The sequence below is a fragment of the Serinus canaria genome, chromosome 17 (assembly GCF_022539315.1).
Source record: "Serinus canaria isolate serCan28SL12 chromosome 17, serCan2020, whole genome shotgun sequence".
Classification (NCBI taxonomy): Eukaryota; Metazoa; Chordata; class Aves; order Passeriformes; family Fringillidae; genus Serinus; species Serinus canaria.
The window spans coordinates 8787524-8805176 of NC_066330.1; the positions used below are offsets into that span (position 1 = coordinate 8787524).

Consider the following 17653-nt stretch of genomic DNA (forward strand, 5'->3'; position numbering starts at 1 on the left):
AGTGTGGTCCTGAACAGGGGTCTGATAACCCACGTGGGACTGCTGCTGCAAAAAGAAGAAATTAGGTCTCAAAGCTGCCAGGATGATCAGACCTTGGAGGAGCCCAAAAATCTCCTGGGCAGCTCTAAAAATGCTGGCCTGAAGAAGACTAAGTGATGGGAAAATTAAAAAAATTAAAGGGTGACAAACCACCAGCATTCTCTGTTTTATGGACATTTTCCATCCTGGCTGCCAGAGCCCTGGATGAGCCTGGGGAGGAGCTGCAGGAGCAGTGCTGGTCCCAGTGGAACCAGTATCAACTTGCTGGGGCTGGCACTGCTGGGGCTGGCACTGCTGGGGCTGGGGCTGGCACCTCATCGTGCCCATGGCTGTGCAAGCCAGAGCCAACTCACCTCTTCTCCCTTGTCCCCAGCCAGCCCTCGGTCACCCTGGAAGCCCTGGAGGCCCTGGGAAGAGGGAGGAAGGAGCAGGGCAGGCACTGAGGGGCTGCCACCCGTGCCCACCCTGCTCCCCACCCTGCTGCCTGTGGCATTCACATCCTCTGAAAAAATTCTTTGCCCAGGGTTTCTCTCCTGGGAAGCTGAGAGGCCTCAGAGAAAAGGAAAACAATTCTGATCTCATTTGCTTCTCCTGTGCTGTGCTGATGTGGAATGTGTTTGGAGATTGTTCACCCACAGGGGATTGTTCCATTGCATTCTGCTGGGAGTTGTTTGCACTCTTTGGCCAACCAGGGCCAAGCTGGGTCAGGGCTCTGGAGAGAGTCAGGAGTTTTCACTATTATTCTTTTTTTAGCCTTCAGCATCTTTTCTGTATTCTTTAGAACAGTATAGATAGTATTCTTTAATATAATATAGTATCAAGAAATAATAAATTAGCCTTCTGAGACATGGAGTCAGATTCATCATCCCTGCCTTTGTCAGGGCACCCCTGCAAATCCAATACCTGAGAGCCCCAAACTTTGCAGCACCCTGCAGTCCCTGGCCTCTAAACCCTCTGAGCAAGCTCCCAGGCCCAGGGGCATTGTCTGTGTTCCTCAGGGATTGCTGCCAGGGCTCTGGACAAGGGACCAAGGAACCAGAATCCTGGATTGGGCACTCTCCAGACATTCTGGAACTACTCCCATTTCTTGGTCACCCTCCCAATTTTGAGCCCTCAAGGGCTCAGAGCAGCCTGGTCTAGTGGAAGGTGTCCCTGGCCATGGCATGAGGTGCAATGAGATGTCTTTTAAGGTCCCTTCCCACCCAAGCCATTCCAGGATTTGCAGTTATTTTCCATGAAGAGCTCCAGGTGCAGCAGCCCAGCCCTGCTCAGCCCCACCACACCCAGGAGCTGCAGCTCTGGATATCCCAGCCCTTAATGCCCGTGTGGGATGCCCCACAACTCTTTTATTCCTGGCAAACCTAAACCTCGAGGCACTAATCCAGGCCTGCCTGGTTTGGGGGCTGAGGAGAATCCTAAAGGAGGCAAGAGAAGGAAGAGCAGCTTTAGGAACTCCCTGTCTCCAGCCCAGGGTTTGGAGCTGCAGCTTCCCCTGATCCTGAGCCTCCCCTGGCCCTGCCTGCCCACGGCTCACCTGCTCCCCTGGCAGCCCCCAGGGCCCAGGTTTGCCATCCAAGCCAGGGAAGCCATCAGAGCCGGGGTACCCCACACGTCCTGGCAGGCCCTGGAGCCCGGGTTCCCCCTGGGGAGAAAAATCCAAGCATGGAAAATCAAAATATCCACATTAGGAAAGCAGTAAAGGAAACTCTGAGCTCTGGAGCTGGGGCAAAGCCCTGTGCATCCAGGGGCAGGTGGATCTTTCCAGGTTCTCCACCAAATCCCTGGGATAGCTGGAGCCAGGAGTTGTACAGCAGGAAGCAACACGGAGAGAAGGGAAGAAGAAATGCAGTGAGAGAAGGTCGAGTGAAAGCTCCTGCATCAGCTCCTGCCTCAGAGCCATCCCTGATCTTGTCCCACGTGCAGGGGTCAGAGCAGATCCACCCAGGATCCATCCCCAGCTTCACCTTCACCCCTGAGCCATCCCTGATCCTGTCCCACGTGCAGGGGTCAGAGCAGATCCACCCAGGATCCATCCCCAGCTTCACCTTCACCCCTGAGCCATCCCTGATCCTGTCCCACGTGCAGGGGTCAGAGCAGATCCACCCAGGATCCATCCCCAGCTTCACCTTCACCCCTGAGCCATCCCTGATCCTGTCCCACGTGCAGGGGTCAGAGCAGATCCACCCAGGATCCATCCCCAGCTCCACCTTCACCCCTGAGCTCGCTGCAGTCCTGAGTTCAGGCAGCTGAAGGGCAGTGTGGAGCAGAGCTGCAGCCATCTGGGATGGGGACATTGCTCTCCTCTCCTTGTACCCACAGGGCACCTCAACCCCACAGGGAGTGAGCTGGGCAAGCCCAGGGGAGATGGGATCCCTCAGGATCCCCATGGAGGGGCACAGGCAGAGCTCACCCATCCCATGCAGAGCTGGGGGGTTCTAGAGGGTGACAAAAGGGCTTTGGGAGGGCTGATTTGGGACACCTGTCTGGGAGAGCATCACCTGGAGGTGTGCAGCACCCAGAGGGACTGTGCTGAGCCGTGACTGAGCCATCCCTGGGGCTGCAGCACAAGAGCAGCAGCAGGAGAATGACTTTGAGCAGAGCCACCCCTGCCTGGCACAGCAGGGAGGGGACCAGGACAGCGAGCCCATCACTCCAGACCATTCCCAAACTGTCCCCAAGCCCATCTCGACCCTCCCTTACCCAGGCAGGGGCTGATCCAAGGGGGGCAGGGGTGCTGAGGGTGCCAGGGCAGCCCTGAGGGCACACTGGAGCTGTCCCAGGTGTCCCCAGAGCCCTCACTCACCGTGTGCCCCCGCTGGCCTTTGTCCCCCGGCTCTCCTGGCGCTCCGCAGGGTCCCTGTGCACAAACAGGGGCTGAGTCCCCAGGGTGTCCCCCTGAGTCCCCAAGGTGTCCCCCCAGAGCAGCAATGCCCAGAGGGTACCTTGGGAAGGGCAGAGTGGGAGGATTCCCATCCCTGGCACCCCCACCCTGCCCACCATGCCAGGGCAGGTTTGGAGTCAGCAGCAGATCCATTTCCCCACTGCTTTGGCTCCTGATGGCATTTCAGGACAGGGAATTTTGCCTTCTTTGCCTCAAGGCCAGATGGGGGGGAAGCACCACCCAGCAATGCCAGGGCAGTGGGCATGGGGGTGGGATCACCCCCACAGATCCCACCCCAGCCCTTCCCTGCCTTGCTTTTGTGCCTCTGGGAGGGATCCACGTGGTCCCTTCCCCAAAAACAAGGGCTGGAACCTGATGGCCCAGGAAAAGCAGCCAGCCCTGCTCAGCTGGCAGAGCTGAGGGCTGCCAGGACAACCCTGGGAGTTGGATATCAAACATCCCGGGTTTCAGGGGGGAGCAGACAAGAAATCCATTAGGCTGCTTTGAAACCCAATCCCAAAGCCCCTAATTACAGCCTGAGGGCCTGGGGACATCCACCCTGACAGTGTCCCCAGGCAGCCAGGGTGGCAGCAAGGCCACCAAAGGGACAGCAGGGCTTTTGTACTTACAGGTGCTCCTGTTTTCCCAGGATGTCCTGGGGGTCCAGGAGCTCCAGGTTTTCTCTGGATTTAAAAAAAATAAAACAACAAACACTGGTAAAACCCATCAAGTGCTTGGAGCAAGGAGAACTCAGCTGCAAACAAGGAAAAATCCAAACCCAAGTGAACAAAGCAGCACTCACCGGCCAGCCCACGTGCAGGAGTTGGTAAAATGATGATTGCTGGAAGAAACATGAGGGGGAAAGTAAAATGTTAAAAAAAATAATCCCAAATCCCTTTTTGCTGGCTTTAAGGATGTTCTTCTTGTCTTGGGAAGATGCAGAAATGAACCACTTCTTTAATTCATTTATTAATTTCAGATTGGGCGCATGCAAGGCATGGGAGGAAGGACAAGCTGAGGATAACCTGCAGGGAATAAGGAACTACTTCAGCAGAAAATTAGGCAGAGCCCACTTCTCCTGGGTTTGGTGAAATTCAGCTCCTCCATGGGCACCTGCAGCCCTGGGAGACCAGGAATGTTTGGGATATGGAAAGGTCAGAAACGTGGTGGTGGTGAGCACAGGGACTGCCAGGATTTAAACTAAAATCAGCTGGTTTGACCCTGCAGGTTACTCCAGGTGGGGAAGCTCCTCCAGCCTCTGGAAAATCCAGAGGAGCAGATCCCAAGAAGGTTTTCTCCTCTTGCTGCTCCCAGCAGCCAAATCCTGGATGCACTTCCAATTTTTCCAAAGAGCAGATGACCACAGAGAGGGGAAAAGCCACCTGAAAGGGCCTGGGTGGACTAATCCCATCCCAACCAGGTAATCCCATCATATTTCCAAAGCAGCAAAAAGGTCCTGAGACCACCTGGTGCAGCCCCCTCTCTGCACACTTCCAAGCCAGGTTTTTCCAAAATCTGGGAGGTGTCCAGGAAATAAAATCTCCATCTCCAGCTACCAGCAGCACAGGGAGGCAAAATCCATCTTTCCTCTTCCTCTTCCTTCCCATGGTGACCCCAGACCTGCAGTCCAGGCAGCTCCTCCAAATCCTGGCTCGTATCAGTGGCTAAAAAATCCCTTTCCTTACCCATCCTCCCAATCCCAGGCCTCTGGAGGGGCAGCATTCCTCTGTTCTCCCCAATTTCAACCTTGAGGGCACTGGGAAGCCCCTCCTGTCCCCTGCCCCAAGGATCTGTCCCCACTAGCAGTGGGGAAAAGCCAAGGAACTCATGAAGGGAAATAAACCCAGAGCTTTGAACAGCTGGAAATATTCCTAGCAGTGGGCAGCACTCTGGAGAGGATGATGGGTGGCATCCCTGCTCCTTTCAGGCTGATCCCAGATTGATTTCCCTGGGTGAAGGGGTGCAGCCCCTGGCAGAAGCATGTTCCTCCTGCACAGCCAAGTTCTCATTTCCCTCAAAATCCACTCCCCAAACTCCCTGGAGGAGGCTGGAGCACAGCCAACGCTTTTGCCTTGTCTCAGGAATCAGTGAACTCCAATTCACTCAGGACAGGATATTATTTCATCCAACCTTTGAAACAGAGGGGAGACAAAATCCCACGTGAGACTTGGATTTCAGAGCAGCAGATGCCAGGGAGGGGCAGGGCAGTTAATGGGCTCTGCAATTCCAGCAGGAACTGTCAGAGCTCTGCTGCTGCTGCTGCTGCAGCTCCGGAGGGGAGGGGATCTGTGCTCCTGGAAAACTCCAGCCTGGGAGCAGGGCAGAGGGGCCCTTCAGGGCACAGGAACCCTTCAGCAGCCCTGGGGGCAGCAGCCCAGGCCTGGCAGGGCAGCATTGCCTGGCCACCTGTGTCACTCTCTGCAGTCACCCCATGGCCACCCTCACCGTGTGCCACCCTCTGCAGTCACCCCGTGGCCACCCTGTGCCACCCTCTGCAGTCACCCCATGCCCACCCTGTGCCACCCTCTGCAGTCACCCCATGCCCACCCTGTGCCACCCTCTGCAGTCACCCCATGCCCACCCTGTGCCACCCTCTGCAGTCACCCCATGCCCACCCTGTGCCACCCTCTGCAGTCACCCCATGCCCACCCTGTGCCACCGTCTGTAGTCACCCCATGGCCACCTTGTGCCACTCTCTGCAGTCACCCCATGCCCACCCTGTGCCACTCTCTGTAGTCACCCCGTGGCCACCCTGTGCCACTCTCTGCAGTCACCCCATGGCCCTCCTCACCCTGTGCCACCCTCTGTAGTCACCCCGTGGCCACCCTGTGCCACTCTCTGCAGTCACCCCATGGCCCTCCTCACCCTGTGCCACCCTCTACAGTCACCCCATGACCATCCCCACCTGTGCCACCCTCTGCAGTCACCCCATGACCACCTTGTGCCACCCTCTGCAGTCACCCCATCCCCACCTTGTGCCACCCTCTGCAGTCACCCCATCCCCACCTTGTGCCACCCTCTGCAGTGACTCCATGGCCATCCCCACCTTGTGCCACCCTCTGCAGTCACCCCATCCTCACCGTGTGCCACCCTCTGCAGTGACTCCATGGCCATCCCCACCTGTGCCACCCCCACCGTGGCAGATGCCAACCCTGCAGTGGTAGCACATCTGTAAAAGTTCCCTCCTTTTCTCGAGGATCAGTTTTTCCTTTCCCTCTGAGGTTCCCAGGCACCACTCCCCAGCCTGACCTCCTGCTTCTAAAGGACAAAACCAAAGCAGTCTGGTGCAGCAGATTAAGCTCTCCAACAACTGTGGGAGCTGCAGCTCTCCTTCCCAGCACTCTGGGACTGCCCCACTGAAGCAGCTCCAGAACAAGCCAGGAGCAGTTCCTGCCCTCCAGACACTCTGAGACAACTTCTTGGCAAAGCCAACATCTGTCAACACATGGGGAACACAAACACAGCACAGGGGCTTGGGCTGGAACCACGGCGGCCTTGGGCTGCTTTTCCTTCATTCCTGTTCACAACAAAGGGAAGGGAGTGGGAGAGGCTGAGAGCAGCACAGCAGCCACAGCAGCCCTGGGACAGCCACCACACCCCCTGTTTTCCCAGCCCTCCCTCCTGGAGTGTCCCTGAGCCTGAGGGGCACCTCCCCTGCCCTGCATTTCCATGGGCTGAGCCAACACAAACTCCAGGATACCCCAAATCCCCCAAACCACAGGGATCTGCTCCTTGGGGGCAGCAATTCCCCAAACCACAGGGATCTGCTCCTTGGGAACAGCAGCACCCCAAACCACAGGGATCTGCTCCTTGGGGGCAGCAATTCCCCAAACCACAGGGATCTGCTCCTTGGGAACAGCAGCACCCCAAACCACAGGGATCTGCTCCTTGGGGGCAGCAATTCCCCAAACCACAGGGATCTGCTCCTTGGGGGCAGCAGCACCTCAAACCACAGGGATCTGCTCCTTGGGAACAGCACCCCAAACCACAGGGATCTGCTCCTTGGGAACAGCACCCCAAACCACAGGGATCTGCTCCTTGGGGGCAGCAGCACCTCAAACCACAGGGATCTGCTCCTTGGGAACAGCAGCACCTCAAACCACAGGGATCTGCTCCTTGGGAACAGCAGCACCTCAAACCACAGGGATCTGCTCCTTGGGAACAGCAGCACCCCAAACCACAGGGATCTCCTCCTTGGGAACAGCACCCCAAACCACAGAGCTGTGGGGGCTGCCAGCCCCATCCCCAGAGCAGCCAGTTCCAGCCCAGCCTTATCTCAGCTGAGATTAGCAAATCCCAGCCCAGGGCTCTGTGTTTTCCTGCTGCCGCCGGCGGCACTGCTGGGGTCATGGGGCCACAGACACAATGGCCCTGGGTGGCTTTGGGGTGACCCAGGGCCCCCTCGGCAGACACTGCCTTCCCCTGAGAAGGGCACAGGGCCAGCCCTGCAGGGACCGGGCCAGCACAGAGCCCAGGGGACAGCAGAGAGTCAGGGGGGACAGCACAGGGGACAGGGGACAGCACAGGGGACAGCACAGAGCCCAGGGGATAGCAGAGAGTCACGGGGGACAGCACAGGGGACAGGGGACAGAACAGGGGACAGCACAGAGCCCAGGGGATAGCACAAGGGACAGGGGACAGCACAGGGCCCAGGGAACAGCACAGAGCCCAGGGGACAGGGGACAGCAGAGATGTCCTGGTGAGTCACAGGGGACAGAGGGACAGGGCACACACTGATCCCATTCACCCACAGAGCCACCCCAAGTGAGCTGCACCTCCCTCCTTGGCATGGCCCCTCTGCTCCCACCTCTCACCCAACAATGAGGAATCTCAACCACAACAAACACTTCCTGCCATCCCATGCCATCCCATGCCATCCCATGCCATCCCATGCCATCCCATGCCATCCCATCCCATCCCATCCCATGCCATCCCATCCCATCCCATGCCATGCCATGCCATCCCATGCCATCCCATGCCATCCCATCCCATCCCATCCCATGCCATCCCAGATCCCACCCCAGGGATGCAGGGAGCTGCTGGGGAGGGGTGAGTGCAGCACTGCCCACTGTGGCTCTAACTCACCATGAACGACTGCCAGTCCTCCCTGGAGTTCCTCCAGAGGACGATGCTGGGGACACCGGGGGTGCCAGCGGGGCCAGGGTCACCTGGGGGGCCAGTCCTCCCCATGGCCCCCGGGTACCCCTGCAGGGACAAGGGCAGCTCCTTAAAACCAGCAGGGATTCAGGCCCCAGCACAGGCTGGACACTGAGCCAGGGCCAAGTCTGGGCAGGGAGGGCAGCCCGGGGCTGCAGGGCTGGAGGACAAATGTCCCTGCAGTGCCTCCATGGATATGAACTGGGGCTGGCTTTGGGACACGGCAGGGTCCCCTCTGCAGGTGACCTGAGCTGAAGCTGCTCCATCTGAGAGCTCAAAGGGAAGAGAGCAGCTCGTGCAGGCAGCTCAGTCACAGAATCAGAAAATATCCTGAGCTGGAGGGACCCACCAGGATCATCAATCCAGCCCCTGTCCCTGCCCAGCCCCCCACCAACCCCACCCTGGGCATCCCTGGCAGCGCTGTCCAAAGGCTCCTGGAGCTCTGGCAGCCTCGGGGCCGTGCCCATTCCCTGGGGAGCCTGGGCAGTGCCAGCACCCTCTGGGGGAAGAACCTTGCCCTGAGCTCCAGCCTGAGCTGCCCTGGCCCAGCCCCAGCCGTGCCCTGGCTCCTGTCCCTGTCCCAGAGCAGAGATGGGAGCTGCCCCTCGGGAGGAGCTGCAGCCCCGGGGAGCTCTGCCCTCACTCTGCTCCAGCTGAACAATCCCAGAGCCCTCAGCTGCTCCTCACAGCTCCTCCAGACCCTTCCCTTGTTCCTCTGAACCCTCTCTAATAACTCAATGTCATTTTTTATATTGTGCTGCCCAAAACTGCCCCAGAACTCAAGCCTGGCTTAGTCCGGAGCTGGACCTAAAGTACCAACTAAACCCAGTTCTTTCCTCCTCCAAACCCACAGACAGAGCCACCACCCTGCAGCTCCAGGAGCTCCCAGTGCCCTCTGGATGAAAAACCCCCAAACCAACCCAAACCACCGGCGGTGTTTGCCCCAGACCCTCCACCCCACACTGGACACCCCCTGGTTTTGTGGGTGCTCACTTTGTCTCCTTTGGGTCCCACCAGTCCCCGCCGGCCAGGACAGCCCTGAAAGGCAAAGGAGAGAGCTGTGACCTCAAGGGGACACCCCAAAGATACTGAGTGACCCCAAAGGGACACCCCACAGAGACTGAGTGACCCCAAAGGGACACCCCACAGAGACTGGACCAGGGGACCCCACATGACTGAGGACCAAGGGACACCCCACAGAGACTGAGTGACCCCAAAGGGACACCCCACAGTGACTGAGTGACCCCCAAAGGGACATCCCACAGAGACTGAGTGACTCTAAAGGGACATCCCACAGACACTGAGTGACCCCAAAGGGACATCCCACGAGACGAGTGACTCTAAGGACACCCACAGAGACTGAGTGACTCTAAAGGGACATCCCACAGAGACTGAGTGACCCCAAAGGGACACCCCACAGAGACTGAGTGACCCCAAAGGGAGATCCTACAGAGACTGAGTGACCCCAAGGGGACACCCCACAGAGACTGAGTGACCCTAAAGGGAGATCCCACAGAGACTGAGTGACCCCAAAGGGACATCCCACAGAGACTGAGTGACCCTAAAGGGACACCCCACAGAGACTGAGTGACCCAAAGGGACACCCCACAGAGACTGAGTGACCCCAAAGGGAGATCCTACAGAGACTGAGTGACCAGGGTCACAGCCCCAGGGAAGCAAGGACTGAAATGGCTGATTCAGAGCAAACCAGCGGCTTCCAGTCCCCAAGAAATACCCCCAAAACCAGTGTGGGGTTGGAAGAATCCCCTGGCATCAGCAACTGAACTGTGCCACCCTGCAAACCCACAGAAACTCCCCAGAGCAGGCAGGGGAGCAGGAGAACATCTCCTGACACCTGGAGAGGACAGGCAATGTGTTAGGAAAAAAAAAACCTTGAAGCTGAATCATATCCACACTCCAGTACGTGTTTGGACAAGGACAAAGATATCTGCTGCTTTTACAGGTGGGATGTGGGTAAAAATGCACATTTTGGCCCAGGGCTGACCCCACCTCAAGGCAGAACCAGCCAGGTGGGAGATCCTGGCCCTTTGGAGTGGCAGCAATTCCCTGTAAGCTGTTACCTGGCAGCCTCTGCCTGTGTCTGCTGCAGCTCTGATGGCTTCAGTTCCAGACACCAGCTTTGTTCTGAGCCTGAAGGTCACCAGGTCTGAGCCCACAGAGCTCCAGGGCTCAGTTCCCTCTCCCTGGGGGCCCCAGAGCCCCCCTGCCCCCAGTCCTCAGGAGCAGCACAGGACAACAGGGAAGGCTGCCAGGCTGGGGACACATCTTATGGCTCTCAGTGCCACCACTGAGCTCCAGTCCAGAATCCCAGCCTGGTTTGGGCTGGAAGGGACCTTGAAGCTCACCTCATCCCACCCCTGCCATGGCAGGGACACCTCCCACTGTCCCAGGCTGCTCCAGCCCTGCCCAGCCTAGCCTTGGGCACTGCCAGGGATCCAGGGGCAGCCCCAGCTGCTCTGGGCACCCTGTGCCAGGGCCTGCCCACCCTCAGAGAAAATACTTTTTCCTAATATCTCAAACCTGCTCTTTTCCCACTCCCCTTGTCCTGTCCTTCCATGCCCTCCAGAGCCCTTTCCCAATTTTCCTGTCAGCTCCCCAACTCCTAAAGCTGGGCTGAGCTCTGGGGCCGGTGTTTGCACCCAGGACACTCAGGAGCAAGGACACAGGGGCCATCTCCAGCCTTTCTCCAGGAGAGGAAAGCAGTTCCCCTGGCTGGGTCCCTCCTGCAGGCTGACAGCAGGGCTGTCACACGCCGTGACGTTTCCTCTGCTCCTGGGATTTTTTTCAGCCCCCAGCATCTGTTCCTTTTGCCATTTTCTTCTATTTTTGCAGGCAAGAGAGATGGCTTGAGGGGGAAGTTAGCAGGCCTAAATTTAAACCAAGCCTGGCTCAGGGATGATGGATTTAGTGCCAGGTCCCTCAAGCACAGCCATGGAAACAGCCCTGCAGGATCCCCCCAGCCCCAGGCAGGGCCCACAGCTTCCACAGGAGGGAAGGAAAGGGAAAGAGAAGGTGCCAGGGTCACTTTGATGGGGAAATAAAATAAATTTTTCTAAAGAAATTGTTAAGAAAATGAAACCAAATGAGGGGAATAATTCTGGCAGAATAAACAAACATGGAAAAATATTTAAAAACATTTTTCAGCTACTCCTCAATGAAGAGAAGACTCCTCTAAAGCTTTTTCTATTTCAAGTTTACATTTTTTTTACAATTTTCCTTTTTTTCATCCTCAACGAAGACGTGACTCCTCTAGACATTTCTCTAGTCTAAATTTACCTTTTTTCTTTTTCCTTATTTCCCTTTTTTCATCCTCTACAATGACTGAATGACTTGAAAAACAGTCAGAACTTATTACAAGATAAATTCAGTGCTCTGCTTTGAACCTGGCATCAATCTGGGGGTGAAGAAACCAAAACCAACGAAGCCAGCTGGGTCCATGGGTGGGTGCAGAGGTTTGTGTGGGGACTGGAGGAGATGGCTTGGTGCCCTCTGATCCCCTCAGCCTAATTCTGGGCTGGACCAGTGTGAAATAAAAACCCACAGTGTGACTAAATGATTTGAGACCACCTCTAGAGCAAGGAGGACAAGGCAATCATCTTCTCTCCAGTTTGCAGTGAAGTTTCTCAAAACTTCACTGAATATCAAAAACCTTTTCACAAGGTCAATGCACGCCGCACTGTGCCTGCACAGGCAGAACATTTCCCACCCTGGACAAGGTTACTCATCCTGGAGAAGTTTCTCATCCTGGGGAAGTTTCCCCATCCTGAAGAAGATTTTCCACCCTGGGGAAGTTTTCCCACCCTGGGGAAGTTTCTCATCCTGGGGAAGTTTCCCCATCTTGGAGGAGGTTCCCCATCCTGGGGAACATTTCCCACCCTGGGGAAGGTTCCCCACCCTGGGGAACCTTCCCTGTGCATCTCCCCTCTGTCAGCAGCCCTTCCCCACCTCCCAGCCCTCCCTCTCCTCCCTCTCCTCCTGCACTCACCGGCAGCCCCGGAGGTCCCGGCAGCCCTGGTGGTCCCGGCTTCACACAGCCCTGGGGGGCCACCCACAATCCAAGAGGAGGCTCCTGGCCACCCAGCCCAGCCCTGAGGGGACCTTTGGGGAGGTTTCCTTTGGGAGCAGCCCCCCGATGAGCAGGGGGGGCCTCCTTGGGGAAGGGCTCCGGGCGGGCTTTGCCCGTGGCCCCCAACAGCTTCTCCGTGGTGATGTTCTCCTCCCGGGGCTCTGGGCCATGCTCCTTCTTGGCTGCTCGGGGGGGCTTGATGGAGGCTCCTGGGTGGAGGAAGCGCTGTCAGATTCCCAGGGATTGTGATGGAGAAAAGGAGGAAAATCGTGGACTCACCTGAGGCTCTCCTGAGCTCTGGCCTGTCAGGGCTGGTGATTTTATTGTAGGTGGAGTTCAGCAGCTCAAAGCCTTCATCCTCGATGGAAAAGCTGCCCTCCTCCTCCTCCTCCTCCTCCTCAGCTGATGGCATCTCGTGAGCAGGGAGGGAAGCCAGGGCACTCCCACCAGGCTGGAGGCTGAGGTGTCCCTGGGTGTCCTCCCACGGCCAAGGTGGCCCCGGGGCCAAATCTGAACTGGTGAGTCTGGAGTCCTGAAAAAGGAGAAGGGAAAAAATGAAGTTTGAAGGGTTCACTTATTTCTTCCCCCTTTCCTGCTCAATGGGCTGCCCAGGGAGGTGGTGGAGTCACCACTGGGAATGTCCATGGAATGAGGGGATGTGGCACTCAGTGCTCTGCTCTGGGTGACAAGGTGGGGATCAGTCACAGGCTGGACTCAATGGCCTTGGAGGTCATTTCCAACCTTAATGATTCTACAACTCCTCATTTCCCACATGCAGGAATGCTGCTGGGGGAACAATGCAGGGCACAGCTTGTGAGCACCAGGCAGGAGCCCTCAAATTCTGGGACAGTTCATCCAGAACGAGCAGGACACTGCACCCACCTGCAAACCAAATCTCACCTTCCACCAGGGACACCTGGGCACCCTGTGCCAGGGCCTGCCCACCCTGCCAGGGAACAATTCCTAATTCCCAATCTCCCATCCAGCCCTGCCCTCTGGCAGTGGAAGCCATTCCCTGTGTCCTGTCCCTCCATCCCTTGTCCCCAGTCCCTCTCCAGCTCTCCTGGAGCCCCTCCAGGCCCTGGCAGGGGCTCTGAGCTCTCCCCTGAGCCCACAGCCCAACGACAGAAATCCAGTCTGGAGAGCAATCACTAAGGAGTTCCAGCAGATGTATAAAGTGACAGCAGGGATCAGTGTGTCCCCTCAGCCTCTGGATTCTGCTGTTCCTGCACATCCCAAGGCTCCTGGTGCTCTCCTGGGGGAGTGGTGCCAGCAGGTCAGAGGGGAGCTTGGAGCCCCCACCACACAACTTCCCACTGCAGCAGCTGCAAACCTCCGAGGGCTGGGAGGGGGAGACAGCACAAGGGCACGAGGAGCCTCCTGGATGCTTCCAGCCATTTAATTTAAGGCAGTGACTTGCACAGGGCTCTCTCTGACCTCAGCTGTCACCTTGAATGGTCCCTGCAGGTCCCAAGGGCTCTGTCAGCCCTACAACCTCCAGCAAGCCCAGGCACTGCCCTTGGATGGGGAAAAACTGCAACGCTGGGAGAAATATCCACACCCAGCACCCAAACACTGACTGGAAAAGGAATGAAACTTCAGAGCTCCTGCATTTCAAAATCCCACCCAGAACCACTGAAAGCACCTCAGGCTGGGCTGGTGGGTGTGGAGGTCCTGGAGCTGCTCTCCTGGAGCAGCTGCAGCATTTCCAGCAGCCCCCATGGCCACCAGCCCTGCCTGGAGCCTGCTCGGGGCTGCCACCAGGCTCATGGGGACCGGGACAGCACATGGCACCTGGAGCTGGTGGCACCAGCCCTGCCTGGAGCCGGCTCTGTGCTCCCCTTTGCCTCCATGGGGACATGGACAGTGTGTGGCACCTGGAGCTGGTGGCACCAGCCCTGCCTGGTGGCTCCTGGCGGAGGAGCTGCTCGAGGAACCAGCTGAGAGAAGTCACTAGAGGGAGATGCAGCCCCACGCTTGCCTTGCAGGGCTGGGAGGGAGGACCTGGAGGGTCCTTCCCATCCTTCTTCCCACATTCCATGGGCTGAGCCCTTCACCTGGCTCCCATTATGGGCAAGAGGTTTGACAGGGACTTCTGAGAGCCAGAGAGAGGTTTGATCAGAGGATCCACGTTCACCCCTGGAAGAATTTCCTATCAAGGTCATTGACACAGAAACCAAGAAAGAAGGAAGGATAAATCAGAGAAACCTGCAACTGCCTGTTCCAATGAGCACTCTGTTTGTCTTTCCTGAGCAGTGAGTAAAGTGCAAACTGATGAGTTTGTAAGAATGTATAAAAAGCATGCAGGCTAGAATAAAAACAGTTTGGAGCCTTCTGAAAATGGAGTGTTGCTTTGTATTGTCTCCATCTCAACTCTGACACCATTCTGTTCTGCTCCATTGCCTTGGGAGCACCAAGGGGGATGTGCAGGAGCAGCAAGCAGGAAAAACAATGATTTCCCAGGCAGAAGGGATGATCCTTCAGGTGAGAACCCAACAGGCCAAGCCCCATTTGGGGTGAGCACTGGAGGCAGAGGGGCTCCAAAGGCAGCAGGAGCTGCTGAAGCTTGGACTCTGCTGCCATCACATTGGAGATTTCCAAGCTCTTCCCATCCCAAAAGGGAAATTTTCACTTTTAAATGTTCAGCTTTTAGGTTTGAGGAGATTCTTTTGTAAACACCTGAAGTGGGGAGCTGAGAAAAAGAGTTGAAATAAAGAATTTTTCTTTCAGAAATTACACCGTGAAGCAGCGCAGTTTTGATGTTACATTTTTGTGCTTTGGGGAGTTTCTGATTAAAAGCAGGTCTTAAAACACACCTTTAATGGTGGAAAAAAAAATCAATGTAATACTTGATCTGTATTTCTCCCTCCAACCAATTTTTCTAGTTTTGATCCAAAGTGGTAATTTCCTTAAAACACATTTTGCAATCCCCAGGACTGGAAAGTTTCAGCTACAGCAACCTGGGGCCTCCCTTTGTACACCTTGAAGTGAAAAATGAATGGAAGACAGCAGCACCTCTCTGCTCCATGGGGCTGGCAGATGAACCCCAGGGGCAACAACAGCCAGGAATTTAAAAAACAGCTTTTCAAAGGACAGCTACCTGGGGATAACAGCTGGCAGATGTCAGGGAATGGTTTGGGTTGGACAAGACCTCAAATCCCATCTCACTCCACCCCTGGCAAGGGCAAGGACACCTTCCATGGGCCAGGTTGCTCAGATTTCCTTGCAACTCAACCAGCAGGAGAGGAAAAGTGCGGTGAGAATTCCCAAATCTAATTAGCCACGAACTGAGAGGAGCTGCAGGAGCTGAAGTGCTCAGGTTCCCAAGAGGTGATGCTGGTGCAGAGCAGCCCCACAGGATGTGCCAGCCTGGGAATCCCAGTGGGAAGCCACATCCAGGCCTGGCAGCTGGCACTGGGAGCCAAGAATTCCCACAGAGTGAAGAAAAGGGGGTTTTAATTCAACTTCAACACTTGACATGGGAAAGGTCCACTCTGGAAACTCCCATCTGGCAAGGCTCAGGGGAAAAGGGGCTCTAAGGAAAAATTACTGAGGCACAAGGCTGAATTATATTGGTTTGTGTAAACACAACTAAAAGCCAAAATCAACAGAATCCATCCTTGCTCCTCCAAACTGGCCAAATTTAGAGGAGAACCAGCTGAGAGGGACAAACTGGGAACAGCTCTGAAGCTGTCCAACAGCGTGAGAGTCGAGCGAGGCATGTGGGTCTGAGCTCCCAGAAATTCCAGCTGGGAAGTGGGGAAGGAGCCCAGATTGAAAGCAGCCATTAAGGATGACAGAAGGGAAAAAAGAAGGAATTGGCACGTGGCAAGCAAGGCAGGGTCTGTGATTTGCAAAAAATTGGATTAAAGAAGGAAAATAAAGGCAGGAGAAGTGTCTGCCCCAGCCACATGTGGGGTCCCCACTGTCACCTGCCACGTGGCACTGACACAACCACAGCAACCACCTGGGAAGAGCTGGAGAAGCCCAGTTCTGTCCAACTTAGAAAATCCAGATGACATAACCAAATGACAAGGAAATACTTCCCATTCCAGAGGGGACAGGGAGCAGAGGTTTCTCAATCCCAGCCCCAGAATTCCACCCCAAAAGCATTAAAACCTCAGGCTCTCCCCAGGATGAGCGCTGAATTCTCAGTTTGGCTCAGAGAGCTGGGGAAGCTCCAGGGGACTGACTGGGAAAAGGCTTTGTGTTGTGCCAATATGGAATTTAAAAAAAGAAAGGCATAAAAAAGGCAAATGGGAAGCTTTGAGTAATTACAGACCTCTTCCCTCAAGCTGAGCCCAAGCAAAATAACAGAACAACTGATATGGGGCTCATTAATAAAGAAACCACAGATATGCAATTAATGCCATGGTTTTGGAAAGGGTTTCTAACTTGGTATCTTGCCTGAGGAGCCTAGGAGTGTTTTATTGACAAAGATAACAGTGCTGCTGGATCTCTGGAAGGCTTTTCAGCTGGAGCCACACTCCAAAAACTCCTCAGTGGCATAGGGGTTAAAGCCCAGCTTGGAGCATCCCTGTTTTCAGCAGCCCAGACAACCAGCATAACATTCTGCCCTAATTTTTAGCTGGGTCAGGTTGAGTAAAACAGAGTTCAAAGCTCAGGGTCTTCTCCCAGGAAACAGAATTTTTTTTTTTTTGTTAACAGGAACCTTTTCCATCCAACAGCCAAAGGTACAATGTGACTCACTCCAGCTCAAGATCAGAGATAGAAAATTTTAAGCTATTTTTTCCAGCACTTTCTAGCATCAAGCCCCTAGAAGAGGCTGCATCATAGAAAAAAAAACAAATCAGAAATCAAGGTTGGACTGATTTCAAGGAGGAGTAAGTGCCAGGAAATGCCCTGGGCTGTGGCCAGCAGCAGGTCAGGTGCCAGCTGTACCTGAGGAGCTGCAGCAGCCACAGCAGGGCTCTGGAGGGGATTTAAACCCCTCCTGGAGCTCAGCACAGCCCCTCTGCTGTGCCCTCAGTCCTGGGCAGGGGCTGCAGCCCTGGGACATGGCCCATGAGGGCTTGTCTTTGTTAGTGAGGATAGGCCAAGCCCAAGCCTTTTGGAATGGGTTTTGAAGCCCTGCACCAGGAATATGTGCAAGTCCTGATTTCCACAGGCTGCAGGCTGCTCTGACTGGACAGGAAGGATGGAATTTTAGGACTGAGTGAGCCTGAAGGAGTGATTCCCATGCCAGCTGTGCTCACTGGCAAACCCAAGCACGAGAGAACAGAAGTGCCACAACCCAACCAAGCATTTCCACAGAGCTTTCACAGCATTTTTAAATCAAGCAGGTATTTCCCAGCTAGTCTGGACTGCCCAGAGAATTAAACCAGTGAAGTTTTGTCTCTGTGGGATTTCAGCTTTGACTGTTTGGTGAATGGCTTTAGGATCCCAGGTTAAGCAGCCTTGGAAAAGCCATTCAGTTCAGGAACCCTCCTGCTCACGTTTAGGACAGGCAGTCTGAGAAAACAAACTGC

At 55.6% G+C, this 17653-nt stretch overlaps 1 protein-coding gene across 1 annotated transcript in view; it reads right to left on the reverse strand.

The window, feature by feature from the left end:
• Window positions 1–17653, reverse strand: part of LOC108962489 (collagen alpha-1(I) chain-like) — an 83726-nt gene that overhangs the window by 26583 nt on the left and 39490 nt on the right. The window contains exons 7-15 of the mRNA XM_050981143.1: window positions 12444–12696; window positions 12084–12373; window positions 9071–9115; window positions 8006–8125; window positions 3723–3761; window positions 3550–3603; window positions 2843–2896; window positions 1574–1681; window positions 393–446 (exon numbers count right to left, since the gene is read on the reverse strand). Coding sequence (XP_050837100.1) covers window positions 393–446; window positions 1574–1681; window positions 2843–2896; window positions 3550–3603; window positions 3723–3761; window positions 8006–8125; window positions 9071–9115; window positions 12084–12373; window positions 12444–12696 — 1017 coding nt within the window. The remainder of the gene's footprint in view (window positions 1–392; window positions 447–1573; window positions 1682–2842; window positions 2897–3549; window positions 3604–3722; window positions 3762–8005; window positions 8126–9070; window positions 9116–12083; window positions 12374–12443; window positions 12697–17653) is intronic.